This window comes from Schistocerca cancellata, chromosome 2, assembly GCF_023864275.1.
Source record: "Schistocerca cancellata isolate TAMUIC-IGC-003103 chromosome 2, iqSchCanc2.1, whole genome shotgun sequence".
Classification (NCBI taxonomy): domain Eukaryota; kingdom Metazoa; phylum Arthropoda; class Insecta; order Orthoptera; family Acrididae; genus Schistocerca; species Schistocerca cancellata.
The window spans coordinates 1,091,738,455-1,091,752,331 of record NC_064627.1 but is presented as its reverse complement, the minus strand read 5'-3'; the positions used below and the strand labels follow the sequence as shown (position 1 = coordinate 1,091,752,331).

Below are 13,877 nucleotides of genomic sequence, written 5' to 3'. Positions count from 1 at the left end.
GTGGAACCCCTGTTTTATGTTTTCGTGCTGTCCAGGCTTAGAAAACGGAAAATTGAGGAAAATGCAGAATTGAGGAAAACGTTAAAACCCTAGAAACACGAGCAAAAATGTATGTAATTGGCATGTATGATTAAAAATCATAATCCTTACCAATACAGTGTATCGAGTCTGTATAAGTGAAGTAAATTAAACGTACAATACAATGCTTATACAATAATTTGTGGTAATGAATTTCATCAGTTCTTAAAAAATCATGGATGTTTAACAGCAAGTAAAAACTCGTCAAAAAATTGAAATTGGTATCTGGGAACAAGGCAATCAAGCTATTTCCCGACATGCTACGACCGCAAATTATACATCAAAACACACATTTTTGAGACATCTTTCCTTTGTGTTCACCCAGAAAAAAGCAAAAATTGATGAACATGGTGAATTAAACTGAAAACTGTGAAGTACGGTGAAAGGTGTCAGAATCTAACGTTGGGGTGCATGTTTTTAGCCAGTCAACTTCACACTACTTTTTGCAGTGGTGATGTCACTAGTGGGCTTTCAACTGTCAACTTTACTGAGTGCTTGTGAACAGCCCCTGTGTGTGCTGTGTACATTTTGATTATTCATTTCCTCCATAGTGGCGCGGTATGTGCCCGGTATGCTGTTTCAAAGCAACGGCCCATTGAAAGTGTATCACAACATCAAACTTATCATTATCATTATCATTATCAAACTTATCATTATCATTAATTGTAATAAAACATCGGTGATGAAAGGCTTCAAGGGATTTTATGATTACTAATGTACCATACAAAATTAAGAGGAGTAAACTGTAGCATGAGGGATAACATCATGGTTAGCTGCGTTCGAGGTTACAGGTTCGCAGCTCGCTGCAAGCTAACATTTTCTTTCTTTTTTCAACTTAGCATTGTTACCATGTTCTGGAACTTTGTTATGAATGTAATGCAATATATTCTGCAATATTCTTTCTCATTTACCATTTCTGTCTGATTAGAGAATGAAGGATGAAATAAATGTTTGGCTGTTTATTTTTGAATGTGTGGTTAGGCAGAAACCTAAGAGGACAGCCTACATTCCTTTGAGTGAAATGAGCAGCAGTAAAATTCATATTGTTCCTTGTCACAAATACTTTGCTGTTTATTTCTGAATGTGTGGCGATCTCCAAGTGTGTGGTTGGACAGGAACCTAAGATGACAGCTTAAACTGTTGCAAGTGAAACAATGAGGAATAGCATTCCTATTCTTCCTTATCACAAATATTTCACATGTTGCGCAACCACAAACATATTACACTAAAGAGTTCTTGCTACAACTGAGATTCTCCTGTCACTAACGCATCCTTAAACATCAACTTGGCACTGTAGCAATTGACAAATCAATAGCCTCATTTCCAATTGCCTTCACAGTGCCATTACATCACAATTACATCAGTTTCTGCAAAAAACTACTGTGAAGCATACTTGACCCATCATCATTGTGTGGTGAAGCTAAATGTTGCAACAATGCCGATCATGGATTACATCAGCATTTCCTCTCTCACTCTCCGTAAAAGCAAAACAAACATATTCTCAGTATTGATGCAAGCTTTAGATAAATATATCTTTGATGCAAAATGGTGGGTATACACCTGTAAGCCTGTTTTATTAAGTTTTTAAGTTCATATTCTTCAGTCAGTCTGCAATATGACTATAATTGACTTTGTCAAATGCTGTACCTTGAACTTCCAGTTTAACACTTCTCAAGTTTATAAGCATTCTATCTCTATTCATACATTATAGCGTACCTGCAGGAAGTACTACTTTTGTCAAACAATAGAATCATTCATCTCTTTTAAGACATGAAAGAAATTACTTCTATTAATAATGTAGCATACAATGTACATGGTTTGTCCAATTTTTCTACAAATAAACTGCTTGATGGTTATTACTATTAAGGACCATTTCATTGTTTTCCAATACAGATGTCAGAGCGCATTGCTGATAGAAGAAAAGTAATGGATGAGGCAGAAGGAACTATGACAGTGATGCAGTTTGAGCATCCTTTACCAGAAAGTGAAGATGATGAAGATTATATAGATACTGGTGCTGCAATTCTTAATTTCTATTGTACACTGGTAGATCTGCTTGGACGATGTGCTCCAGATTCATCTGTGATTCTGCAGGTAAGATATTGTATAAGAAGTTGTTAAAATGTAGCATAATAAAGTAGAGAAATGTAAGTGAATTTATTTTCAGACCACTCTTACCTTTTTGACACAGCATTTTCAAAGATTGTATTAATTAATTAATTTATTTTTTTCTGGAATTTTGTTTGTTTTGAATGTTAGTAATATTTATTTCTTCATTACAGGGAAAGAATGAGTCCCTCAGAGCTCGGGCAATTTTAAGGTCTTTAGTTCCTCTTGAGGATCTTCAGGGTGTTCTGAGTTTAAAGTTTACACTGCAAAATCCAGCAGCTGGAGAAGAAAGGCCAAAGAGTGACATGCCATCTGGCCTTATACCAGCAAATAAGCAGAGCATTGTTTTGTTCCTGGAGAGAGTTTATGGCATTGAGACACAAGAACTTTTCTTCAGGCTACTGGAGGAAGCTTTTCTTCCTGATCTCAGAGCAGCAACTATGCTGGATAGGGTAAGTTGTAGTATATATATATATATATATATATATATATATATATATATATATATATATATATATATATATATATATATATAATAGAGGGAAACATTCCAAGTGGGAAAAATATATTTATTTAAAAAGAAAGATGATGAGACTTACCAAACAAAAGCGCTGGCAGGTCGATAGACACACAAACAAACACAAACATACACACAAAAAATTCTAGCTTTCGCAACCAACGGTTGCCTCATCAGGAAAGAGGGAAGGAGAGGGAAAGACAAAAGGATTTGGGTTTTAAGGGAGAGGGTAAGGAGTCATTCCAATCCCGGGAGCGGAAAGACTTACCTTAGGGGGAAAAAAGGACAGGTATAGACTCGCACACACACACACACACACACACACATATCCATCCGCATATACACAGACACAAGCAGACATTTGTTGACGAAGCAACCGTTTGTTGCGAAAGCTTGAATTTTGTGTGTATGTTTGTGTTTGTTTGTGTGTCTATCGACCTTCCAGTGCTTTTGTTTGGTAAGTCTCATCATCTTTCTTTTTAGATATATTTTTCCCACATGGAATGTTTCCCTCTATTATATATATATATATTTCAGATATGTAATAATGAATTTTTAGTTTTTACTCCTTAATAATTTTTGTAAGGAGATAGATCACTGTTATTATTAAACAAGAAAAACTTTTGTAATTCTTTGTGGTTTTTATCAAATAACTGCATCATTTATAGTAACCAATTGCAGTGAGTACTGCGTGTTTCAGTATTTTTCCAAATTAATCCATATCTTATTGATTATCTATAGAATGAAAAGCCAAAGACATCCAATAATGTAATTTCCAGATAGTGAGTTTGTTAAAATGGTGTAATATTTCAATAAGTATCACCACTGTCATCTTCTGGTGAAAAATTTGAATGAGGTTTGGATTTTCTTCGTTAGGCAGTGTTGAGGGGTGGTCTACCTTCTCTCCTTTATTGTATTGTCCCAAAACCCAGTAGCCCCACCCAGTGCTCTGCTCTATTCAAAATCAAACATATGGTGTTTGTCCAAGCTGCATAAAGCAACTGCTGATTTATCCTTTTGTCTGAGGCCATATGTTTCATTTGAATGGTACAGAGTTCTGTGCAGGGTACATTTGTATTGTAAAATACATAATTACAAATTGTTGATCCCAGAAGAGAGACCAACCACATGCATCTTAACTGTGTGGAATCATAATAATAATAAACTATCATAAAAAATAAAATGAATAAACACTGGTTTAAACTATTTGTGGGTTTCAGAATACATGGCTAGTTTAACATGTTGAGGCCAAGCAATACATTAGTGCATTGTAAGATAAATAATGTTCATAACTAACTACCATTTTGAGTTAAATAAATCAATATTTATTGATTCCTTTTTAAGCAAATCAAATGTAATAACAGCATTAAAGCATTTAATTTGAAAGTTCACAGCAATATACTACATTAACTAATGAATAGTTCCAGTAAACTACTGAAAATTGTTCTAACTTCAATTGTGTGTGTTTAAATTTAGAGTTCATTTCTGGCTAACCATTACAAATCACAAGTCCTAAGTGCTTACAAACCTGCAACATGATATAACAAAGGAAGTCACCAAAATTAGAAGCAGTGATGACCCTTAAAGCAAAAGCAGAGACTGCCAACTGTGATTTCCTTGGAACTCGATACTGGTCACAATACACTGTGAGCTTCCCCAGCCAAGCAGCTTCCAGGTGGCACATGGGGTGAAGACAAATTGACTATGCCAGGACTCGGGCACAACTATTCTCTACCTCCTACTCCTCCCCATCCCTCTGACCCTAGAGTCAGTGGGAAGGGCCAGACTACCGCCCGGCACCAGCTACATAAACACAATGCTGACAGACACCGATTTGACATTTTGCCAGGATGCAATTGGAGTGGTACTTACAGAAACATTGCACCATAGTAGAAAACTCATCTGTTTGGAAATCTGAGAACTTTTGATTATTTCGACTCGCTGGGAAACACAAGGTCATGCCAAGTAGATTTATATTACTATGTAGTGGGAATACATGCTATTCCATTGTCTTTTTTATAAAAATAAAATCTCTCCTGCAGTTACACTAATGACACTTGCATTCACCACTTTGCATGCTTTATCTGTAAAATATACTGTTTTGGTATAATTGTTATTAGATGTTTTTGCTGTGAACACATTTTAGTCACATTTTTGTGGTAATATGGTCAACATTTTATTCTTAGTAGGATAATCTGTAACAACAACAGAACATTAACTCACAAAAAGAGTATAAAGATATAAAACCCTTAGAACCAAATATAATTTTCAAGAACTGAGCAGAGAACAAATTTACTTAGTCATTTTCCCAACTTTCTGCACTTGCTGTTTTCTTCATTTTCTTCTCAGTTGATGAATATTCCGAATTCTAAAAATCTATCAGATTTTTGTGTTTATTTTAGCTTTAGTAACTCTTGTTACTGTACAGAGTACATTCATTATGTAAATTCAGTGCTGGTAATTGGACTGAGTTAGGTAACACAATGGTTAAGTCACTGGGCTCACATTTTAGAGATAAAAAAAAATTCATCTTATTTTTCACTTCATTGCTGCATCTATTATCTACATCCTCATCTATACTCTGCAAACCACTGTGAAGTACATGGAAGAGGGTACATCCTGCTCTTCCATTAATAATGCTTTCTCCCATTTTATTCACGTATGCATTGCGGGAAGAATGATTCCTTAAATGCCTGTGTGCATGCTGTAATTAGTCTTATACTGTCTTTGTGACCCCTATGGGAACAATACATAGATGGTTGTAATGTATCCCTAGATTCATCACTTAATGCTTGTTCTAGAAACTTTCTACATAAGTTTTCATGGGATAATTGGTATCTATCTTCAAGAGTATGGCAGTTCAGTTTCTTCAGCATCTGTATGATACTCTCCCATGGGTGGAACAAACCTGTAACCATTCATGCTATCCTTCTTTGTATCTGTTCAATATGGCCTTAGTCCTATTTGGTATGGTTTCCACATACTTGAGTGGTATTCTTGGATGGGTCACACAAATATTTTGTGTGCAGTTTCCTCGTATTCTATCAATGAATTGCAGTCTGCCAGCTGCTTTACCTATGACTGAGCTTCTATGATTATTCCATTTCACAATCCTACAATGTGTTATGCCCAGGTACTTGTATTAGTTGACCAATTCCAACTATGACTTGTAGATATTACTTACTGAAAATAACTGGAGAAATAAGCTTTACACATCCAGCCGAAGATGTTGAGTGCACTCGAGTGATGTGAAGAAAGACATACAACAAAAGCATGAAATGGTGACAGATCAGAAGCTGAATGTATAAAATTGCCATACTTTATTAAATGCCCATCTCCCTTGCTGAGCAGTCAGTGTGTCTGGCTGCCATGCAGAGGACTCAGGTTTAGTTCTGAACATTAACTGGAGAAATGTAACAGGGTGCACTAAACAATTGAGCAGAAGGAGCTCCATGGTCTGCAAAGCTGGGACAGCAGTGTGCTGATCCCATGCCCCTCCTTCCTGCTTCCAAATGATGCCATATGGCAGAGAATGACACAGCAGCCAGTTACCACAGGTGGACCTCTCGACATCATTGCATAGTTATTTTTTCCATACTTATTTCTTGTAATTGTTCAGAGTTGTGATTATTTATAGTTTATCTTAGCAACCATTTTAAAGGCACTTTATCATAAAACTGAATTAGTGTTAATCTAGTATATGCCTGGCAAGAGAGAGAGTACACTTTCTTAACTGTCAGTGAATGTAATAGTGAAGCTACATTTATTTACTTTTTTTTCATTTTTCCCCCCTTTTTTGTCTTTTTTTTTTTTTCAGAATGACGGATATGAATCGGACATGGCCTTAGCAATGAATCGTTACATAGGAAATTCTATTTTGCCACTTCTCATCAAACATTCTAAATTTTATAATGAGGCTGATAACTATGCAAACCTTCTGGATGCAACATTGCATACTGTGTATCGTCTTTCCAAGAATAGGATGCTTACCAAAGGCCAAAGGGAAGCTGTGTCTGACTTCTTGGTCGCTCTTACCAGGTTTGTCAAAAAGGAACAATACATAGCTTTAAATTCAAAGATCGTAAGTTGTTTTATAGGCATTTTGTTTGTGTACATGGGCATTAAATAAATACTAAAGCCATGATATTCATTGTTAATAGTGACTAATTTGAGTGATCTGTATGTTTACTATTTAAATTACTTTCATTTTTACTACAAAAGAAAGATTCAGATGATGACTGTCTCACAAGCAAGACCAAATTGGGAGTAGTAGAGGAAGAAACAACTTTAGCTCCAATTTTCCTATTAGGGTCTTGTGTGTACAGTTGAAGGATTGATTGATTAGTTCATTGATGGAACAATTTACATAAAATAAAAAAAATTTCTCATGTTTTTTCCAACATGATTTTTCGAGAAAGTGACAACAGATGTATTTCTAATACTTAGTGTTACAAAATCTGATGCGTAGAGTTAATGTTAAAATAGTAGCTTGTAGTATTTACATGTTGTTGGGTTGTTAGAGTGGTGCCCATTGGATTTACTGGAAAGGTTTTGGAAGCCTTTTCAATACTTCCACCAATTCAGAAACCAAATGCTAAATGAAAACAGCAAGCCTTCCCATTTTTGGAAGAACTCTACTGTAGTAGTCTCAGCAGCCAGAGACTGTGGACATGTGTGTGTGAGAGAGAGATAGTTGCATTTGTGTGAGTGTGTATGCATGTATGTTGTCTAATTCTGATGCATGCCTTTTTGGCCGAAAGTTTACTTTTTTGCCAGTCTTTTTGTTGTACCCATCTGTGACTCAACATCTCCGCTATATGGCACGTAGCAGTCTATCCTTTTCGTAACACTGCCTCTAAAGTAGTTTATGACTGATGATTATGTATTTCTAGTTTCATGGAGTTTCAACCATGAAAAATGTAGCATGTTGTCATGGCAGTCATCAAAAGGCTGCTTTAAGTTAGGAGAGCAGCTATATCTTTTTACATGGTATGCCATCTCCTTACAACAGCACTTGCCAGGCACTATTATAAATACATGACTACTACGAGAGCAGCAGTAGCTGTACTTTGATTTTGAGTACTGTTATTCAGTGCTATAATAACACACATCTTATATGGTGGCGGTTTCTATTGGGTAAATACTCTATTTATTGTGAGCTTCATACTGAGTAATCTGAATCTTTAAAATTGACTCACATAGCAAGTTCATTGAACATCAAAATAAAATAGTCTTAATATCGACTCTGAAATTTAGCCTCACAGATCAAATTACAAAAATTTGCACTTTATATTTTAAGTTAGTCCCTGTTTTAGATTATAATAATTTTTTCTTCTTAAATAATTTAGTTACGAGTAGGAACCAGAAAAATTCGCTTTTTGTGAAAAAGATACGAATTCTATCTCAAAATGCAAAAAAAACAATATTACTTAATAGTTTCATTTCATAGTGAATTATATCCACATGAACTATTTTATCACAGATAGTTTGTAACCGCCCCCAGTGTAAAACCTGCCCCATGCACCCTCCCACCACCACCTACTCCAGTCCTGTAACCCAGAAGGTGTACACAATCAAAGGCAGAGCCACGTGTGAAAGCACCCACGTGATCTACCAACTGACCTGCCTACACTGTGATGCATTCTATGTGGGAATGACCAGCAACAAACTGTCCATTCGCATGAATGGACACAGGCAGACAGTGTTTGTTGGTAATGAGGATCACCCTGTGGCTAAACATGCCTTGGTGCACGACCAGCACATCTTGGCGCAGTGTTACACCGTCCGGGTTATCTGGATACTTCCTACTAACACCAACCTATCCGAACTCCGGAGATGGGAACTTGCTCTTCAATATATCCTCTCTTCCCGTTATCCACCAGGCCTCAATCTCGGCTAATTTCAAGTTGCCGCCACTCATACCTCACCTGTCATTCAACAACATCTTTGCCTCTGCACGTCTGCCTCGACTGACATCTCTGCCCAAACTCTTGTCTTTAAATATGTCTGCTTGTGTCTGTATATGTGTGGATGGATATGTGTGTGTGTGCGAAGGTTACCCGTCCTTTTTTCCCCTAAGGTAAGTCTTTCCGCTCCCGGCACTGGAATGACTCCTTACCCTCTCCCTTAAAACCCACATCCTTCATCTTTCCCTCTCCTTCCCTCTTTCCTGATGAGGCAACACTGAATTTTGTGTGTATGTTTGTGTTCGTTTGTGTGTCTGTCGACCTGCCAGCACTTTCATTTGGTAAGTCACATCATCTTTGTTTTTAGGTGTGTATATATATATATATATATATATATATTTAAAAAGAAAGATGATGAGACTTACCAAACAAAAGCGCTGGCAGGTCGATAGACACACAAACAAACACAAACATACACACAAAAATCTAGCTTTCGCAACCAACGGTTGCCTCGTCAGGAAAGAGGGAAGGAGAAGGGAAGACAAAAGGATATGGGTTTTAAGGGAGAGGGTAAGGAGTCATTCCAATCCCGGGAGCGGAAAGACTTACCTTAGGGGGAAAAAAGGACAGGTATACACTCGCACACACACACATATCCATCCGCATATACACAGACACAAGCAGACATTTGTAAAGGCAAAGAGTTTGGGCAGAGATGTCAGTCGGGACGGAAGTACAGAGGCAAAGATGATGTTGAAAGACAGGTGAGGTATGAGCGGCGGCAGATTGAAATTAGAAATTAGCGGAGATTGAGGCCTGGTGGATAGCGAGAAGAGAGGATATGCTGAAGGGCAAGTTCCCATCTCCGGAGTTCAGACAGGTTGGTGTTAGTGGGAACTATCCAGATAACCCGGACGGTGTAACACTGTGCCAAGATGTGCTGGCCGTGCACCAAGGCATGTTTAGCCACAGGGTGATCCTCATTGCCAACAAACACTGTCTGCCTGTGTCCATTCATGCGAATGGACAGTTTGTTGCTGGTCATTCCCACATAGAACGCTTCACAGTGTAGGCAGGTCAGTTGGTAAATCACGTGGGTGCTTTCACACGTGGCTCTGCCTTTGATCGTGTACATCTTCTGGGTTACAGGACTGGAATAGGTGGTGGTGGGAGGGTGCATGGGACAGGTTTTACACCGGGGGCGGTTACAGGGGTAGGAGCCAGGGGGTAGGGAAGGTGGTTTGGGGATTTCATAGGGATGAAGTAAGAGGTTACGAAGGTTAGGTGGACGGCGGAAAGACACTCTTGGTGGAGTGGGGAGGATTTCATGAAGGATGGATCTCATTTCAGGGCAGGATTTGAGGAAGTCGTATCCCTGCTGGAGAGTCACATTCAGAATCTGATCCAGTCCCGGAAAGTATCCTGTCACAAGTGGGGCACTTTTGGGGTTCTTCTGTGGAAGGTTCCGGGTTTGAGGAGATGAGGAAGTGGCTCTGGTTATTTGCTTCTGTACATGGTCGGGAGGGTAGTTACGGGATGCAAAAGCTGTTTTCAGGTTGTTGGTGTAATGATTCAAGGATTCCGGACTGGAGCAGATTCGTTTGCCATGAAGACCTAGGCTGTAGGGAAGGGACCGTTTGATGTGGAATGGGTGGCAGCTGTCATAATGGAGGTACTGTTGCTTGTTGGTGGGTTTGATGTGGACGGACGTGTGAAGCTGCCCATTGGACAGGTGGAGGTCAACGTCAAGGAAAGTGGCATGGGATTTAGAGTAGGACCAGGTGAATCTGATGGAACCAAAGGAGTTGAGGTTGGAGAGGAAATTCTGGAGTTCTTCTTCACTGTGAGTCCAGATCATGAAAATGTCATCAATAAATCTGTATCAAACTTTGGGTTGGCAGGCCTGGGTAACCAAGAAGGCTTCCTCTAAGCGACCCATGAATAGGTTGGCGTACGAGGGGGCCATCCTGATACCCATGGCTGTTCCCTTTAATTGTTGGTATGTCTGGCCTTCAAAAGTGAAGAAGTTGTGGGTCAGGATGAAGCTGGCTAAGGTAATGAGGAAAGAGGTTTTAGGTAGGGCGGCAGGTGATCGGCGTGAAAGGAAGTGCTCCATCGCAGCGAGGCCCTGGACATGCGGAATATTTGTGTATAAGGAAGTGGCATCAATGGTTACACGGATGGTTTCCGGGGGTAACAGACTGGGTAGGGATTCCAGGCGTTCAAGAAAGTGGTTGGTGTCTTTGATGAAGGATGGGAGACTGCATGTAATGGGTTGAAGGTGTTGATCTACGTAGGCAGAGATGCGTTCTGTGGGGGCTTGGTAACCAGCTACAATGGGACGGCCGGGATGATTGGGTTTGTGAATTTTGGGAAGAAGGTAGAAGGTAGGGGTGCGGGGTGTTGGTGGGGTCAGGAGGTTGATGGAGTCAGGTGAAAGGTTTTGTAGGGGGCCTAAGGTTCTGAGGATTCCTTGAAGCTCCGCCTGGACATCAGGAATGGGATTACCATGGCAAACTTTGTAAGTAGTGTTGTCTGAAAGCTGACGCAGTCCCTCAGCCACGTACTCCCGACGATCAAGTACCACAGTCGTGGAACCCTTGTCCGCCGGAAGAATGACGATGGATTGGTCAGCCTTCAGATCACGGATAGCCTGGGCTTCAGCAGTGGTGATGTTGGGAGTAGGATTAAGGTTTTTTAAGAAGGATTGAGAGGCAAGGCTGGAAGTCAGAAATTCCTGGAAGGTTAGGAGAGGGTGATTTTGAAGAAGAGGAGGTGGGTCCCACTGTGACTGAGGACGGAACTGTTCCAGGCATGGTTCAATTTGGATAGTATCTTGGGGAGTTGGATCATTAGGAGTAGGATTAGGATCATTTTTCTTCGTGGCAAAGTGATATTTCCAGCAGAGAGTACGGGTGTAGGACAGTAAATCTTTGACAAGGGCTGTTTGGTTAAATCTGGGAGTGGGGCTGAAGGTGAGGCCTTTGGATAGGACATGCAGTCTCCCATCCTTCATCAAAGACACCAACCACTTTCTTGAACGCCTGGAATCCCTACCCAGTCTGTTACCCCCGGAAACCATCCTTGTAACCATTGATGCCACTTCCTTATACACAAATATTCCGCATGTCCAGGGCCTCGCTGCGATGGAGCACTTCCTTTCACGCCGATCACCTGCTGCCCTACCTAAAACCTCTTTCCTCATTACCTTAGCCAGCTTCATCCTGACCCACAACTTCTTCACTTTTGAAGGCCAGACATACCAACAATTAAAGGGAACAGCCATGGGTACCAGGATGGCCCCCTCGTACGCCAACCTATTCATGGGTCGCTTAGAGGAAGCCTTCTTGGTTACCCAGGCCTGCCAACCCAAAGTTTGATACAGATTTATTGATGACATTTTCATGATCTGGACTCACAGTGAAGAAGAACTCCAGAATTTCCTCTCCAACCTCAACTCCTTTGGTTCCATCAGATTCACCTGGTCCTACTCTAAATCCCATGCCACTTTCCTTGACGTTGACCTCCACCTGTCCAATGGCCAGCTTCACACGTCCGTCCACATCAAACCCACCAACAAGCAACAGTACCTCCATTATGACAGCTGCCACCCATTCCACATCAAACGGTCCCTTCCCTACAGCCTAGGTCTTCATGGCAAACGAATCTGCTCCAGTCCGGAATCCTTGAATCATTACACCAACAACCTGAAAACAGCTTTTGCATCCCGTAACTACCCTCCCGACCATGTACAGAAGCAAATAACCAGAGCCACTTCCTCATCTCCTCAAACCCGGAACCTTCCACAGAAGAACCCCAAAAGTGTCCCACTTGTGACAGGATACTTTCCGGGACTGGATCAGATTCTGAATGTGACTCTCCAGCAGGGATACGACTTCCTCAAATCCTGCCCTGAAATGAGATCCATCCTTCATGAAATCCTCCCCACTCCACCAAGAGTGTCTTTCCGCCGTCCACCTAACCTTCGTAACCTCTTAGTTCATCCCTATGAAATCCCCAAACCACCTTCCCTACCCCCTGGCTCCTACCCCTGTAACCGCCCCCGGTGTAAAACCTGTCCCATGCACCCTCCCACCACCACCTATTCCAGTCCTGTAACCCAGAAGATGTACACGATCAAAGGCAGAGCCACGTGTGAAAGCACCCACGTGATTTACCAACTGACCTGCCTACACTGTGAAGCGTTCTATGTGGGAATGACCAGCAACAAACTGTCCATTCGCATGAATGGACACAGGCAGACAGTGTTTGTTGGCAATGAGGATCACCCTGTGGCTAAACATGCCTTGGTGCACGGCCAGCACATCTTGGCACAGTGTTACACTGTCCTGGTTATCTGGATACTTCCCACTAACACCAACCTGTCTGAACTCCGGAGATGGGAACTTGCCCTTCAGCATGTCCTCTCTTCTCGCTATCCGCCAGGCCTCAATCTCCGCTAATTTCTAATTTCAATCTGCCGCCGCTCATACCTCACCTGTCTTTCAACATCATCTTTGCCTCTGTACTTCCGTCCCGACTGACATCTCTGCCCAAACTCTTTGCCTTTACAAATGTCTGCTTGTGTCTGTGTATATGCGGATGGATATGTGTGTGTGTGCGAGTGTATACCTGTCCTTTTTTCCCCCTAAGGTAAGTCTTTCCGCTCCCGGGATTGGAATGACTCCTTACCCTCTCCCTTAAAACCCATATCCTTTTGTCTTCCCTTCTCCTTCCCTCTTTCCTGACAAGGCAACCGTTGGTTGCGAAAGCTAGATTTTTGTGTGTATGTTTGTGTTTGTTTGTGTGTCTATCGACCTGCCAGCGCTTTTGTTTGGTAAGTCTCATCATCTATAATATATATACCTAAAAACAAAGATGATGTGACTTACCAAATGAAAGTGCTGGCAGGTCGACAGACACACAAACGAACGCAAACATACACACAAAATTCTAGCTTTCCCAACCAACGGTTGCCTCGTCAGGAAAGAGGGAAGGAGAAGGAAAGAAAAAGGATATGGGTTTTAAGGGAGAGGGTAAGGAGTCATTCCAATCCCGGGAGCAGAAAGACTTACCTTAGGGGGAAAAAAGGACAGGTATACACTCGCGCACACACACACACATATCCATCCACACATACACAGACACAAGCAGACATTATAACCATATATATATATATATATATATATATATATATATATATATATATATATATCTTTCCTTCTCCTTCCCTCTTTCCTGACGAGGCAACCGTTGGTTGCGAAAGC

At 40.7% G+C, this 13,877-nt stretch overlaps 1 protein-coding gene across 1 annotated transcript in view; it reads left to right on the top strand.

Annotated features, from left to right (window-relative positions):
- LOC126163107 (ryanodine receptor) overlaps nt 1-13,877 on the top strand; it is a 737,240-nt gene that overhangs the window by 511,957 nt on the left and 211,406 nt on the right. Inside the window, exons 51-53 of the mRNA XM_049920028.1 lie at nt 1,972-2,172; nt 2,361-2,639; nt 6,522-6,742. Coding sequence (XP_049775985.1) covers nt 1,972-2,172; nt 2,361-2,639; nt 6,522-6,742 — 701 coding nt within the window. The remainder of the gene's footprint in view (nt 1-1,971; nt 2,173-2,360; nt 2,640-6,521; nt 6,743-13,877) is intronic.